This window comes from Mus caroli, unplaced genomic scaffold, assembly GCF_978045245.1.
Source record: "Mus caroli unplaced genomic scaffold, Mus_caroli_1 scaffold_13, whole genome shotgun sequence".
Classification (NCBI taxonomy): Eukaryota; Metazoa; Chordata; class Mammalia; order Rodentia; family Muridae; genus Mus; species Mus caroli.
Window position 1 is genome coordinate 22,215,675 of NW_028227268.1, and position 1,772 is coordinate 22,217,446.

The 1,772-nt window shown below is 52.9% G+C and overlaps 1 protein-coding gene across 1 annotated transcript; it reads left to right on the plus strand.

Annotated features, from left to right (window-relative positions):
• The first annotated feature begins 1,049 nt into the window (after positions 1–1,049).
• On the plus strand, positions 1,050–1,379 carry Krtap17-1 (keratin associated protein 17-1). The gene has a single exon (XM_021175423.2). The coding sequence runs from the start codon at positions 1,050–1,052 to the stop codon at positions 1,377–1,379; it is 330 nt and encodes a 109-aa protein (XP_021031082.1).
• Positions 1,380–1,772: the final 393 nt, after the last annotated feature.

A 1,772-nucleotide genomic window follows, 5' to 3' on the forward strand; every position in this document is an offset into this window, starting at 1 on the left:
CTCCTTCTGTCTCTCCTCCCTCCTTCTCTCCTTCTTCCCCTCCCTCCTTCTATTTCCTTTTTCCTATCTCATTTCTTCCTTCCTCCCTCCCTTAGACTCTCTTCCCTCCTCCCCCCTCCATCTCTCCTCCTTCCTTTTCTCCTTCCCTCCACCTTCCTCCTTCTATTTCCTTTTTCCTTTCTCATTTCCTCCTTCCTCCTTCCTTCCCTCATTTCCTTTCCTTACTTCATTCTTTCTTTTCTCTCCCTCCCCCCTTCCCTTCCTCATCTCCATCTTCCATTACAGAAAGGTCTGGGGCTGTGGGTAGCAGGTGCTGCCCTGAGCTCTTCCTGCCTACATAGGGAGAAGTAAGAAGGTTCACTTTATCTCAGCTTAGAGAGAATGCAGCTCCCCAGCCTTCTGCAGTTTTATGGTGAGTCCATCTGCATTTCACAAGTCAGTTATTACTCGTGATTGATGCTCACCTGCCAAGCCTAAATAAACGTGCAGCTCACATCCACATACCTCACACAGACACAAATATTTGCTTTGCTCACATGGCTGGGGAGAGAATGCTATTCTGCCAGGGAGGACCCACAGCGTCAGAACCTCTACTGCAGCCTCAAGTGTAGGCAGAAGGCTTATCCATTCTTACTCTTCAAGTGTCCATGAAAACAGGCTACATGGCCAACAGAGGGATCTCCTTTTCACCACTGGAGAAGAGGTGGGAGAGGAGCCAGAGCAGATTCCTTGGCCAGCTTCCCTTCCTCTCTCCAACCTGGCTAATGACAGGTCTTTTCCCAGGTGTATTTTTACCCTCTGGACAAATAGCAGTTGGGACGAGTGGGGCCTTTTTTTATGAGTTGAGGTACTCACGGCTGGAAAATAAACAGCCAACTAATGAGACGTTCTTATGGAAACCAGCACAAATAATAACAAAGCAAACATCCTGTACCCGGTGCCTACACCCCTGGGTGAGGGGGATATAAAAGCTGCTGTCCAGCTGGCCACTGTCAGACCTAGGGGAAGCTCGGCCGCGTTCCTGACCTGAGACCTGACCGGCTGGGACCATGGGATGCTGCCCGGGAGACTGCCTCAATTGCTGCTCCCAGGAACAAGACTGCTGTGAGGAGTGTTGCTGCCAGCAGGGCTGCTGCGGCTGCTGTGGCTGTTGTGGCTCCTGCTGTGGCTGCGGAGGTTCTGGCTGCGGAGGAGGCTGCTGCGGGTCTGGCTGCGGGGGATGCGGAGGCTGCGGGTCTAGCTGCTGCGGATCTGGCTGCGGAGGAGGCTGCGGGGGCTGTGGAGGCGGCTGCTGTGGCGGCTCCGGATGCTGCGGTGGTGGTGGCGGGTGCTGTGGTCCAGTGTGCTGTCAGCCCACACCTGTGTGTGAGACAAAATGAAGACCTTCCCCCCTCTAACTGAGACAGTGTTGGGGACAGCCTCCGTCCAGTCCACTCCAGATGGAGACCTCCTCATCTCCTGACCTCCTCATCTCTTGCACCTCCAAGACAGCGACATGCCTCTCCTGTTATTTCTGAGAGGAGAGCTTGCCCTGGGGTCTAAGGCACTCAGGGCCAAAGAGCCATTTCCTGGCAAGAAATTAAAAGCTGGGTTCCAATGAGGTGGTCACCAAGTTCAATGTTCCTGACTTCATTTACATGAAGTTACACGTCTCGCAGCTATGAGGCATTCTCTTACTCTTTGGACCTCTTGGTCCACCCCAGTTTTCTGCTCCTTTGAAACTTTGTCAATCTTTTAATAAATTCAAGCATGCTGGCTACCCTATCCGTCCT

What these genes read in the sequence shown, in the direction of transcription:
- Krtap17-1 (XM_021175423.2), top strand. Translation starts at nt 1,050, where the DNA reads ATGGGATGCTGCCCGGGAGACTGCCTCAATTGCTGCTCCCAGGAACAA.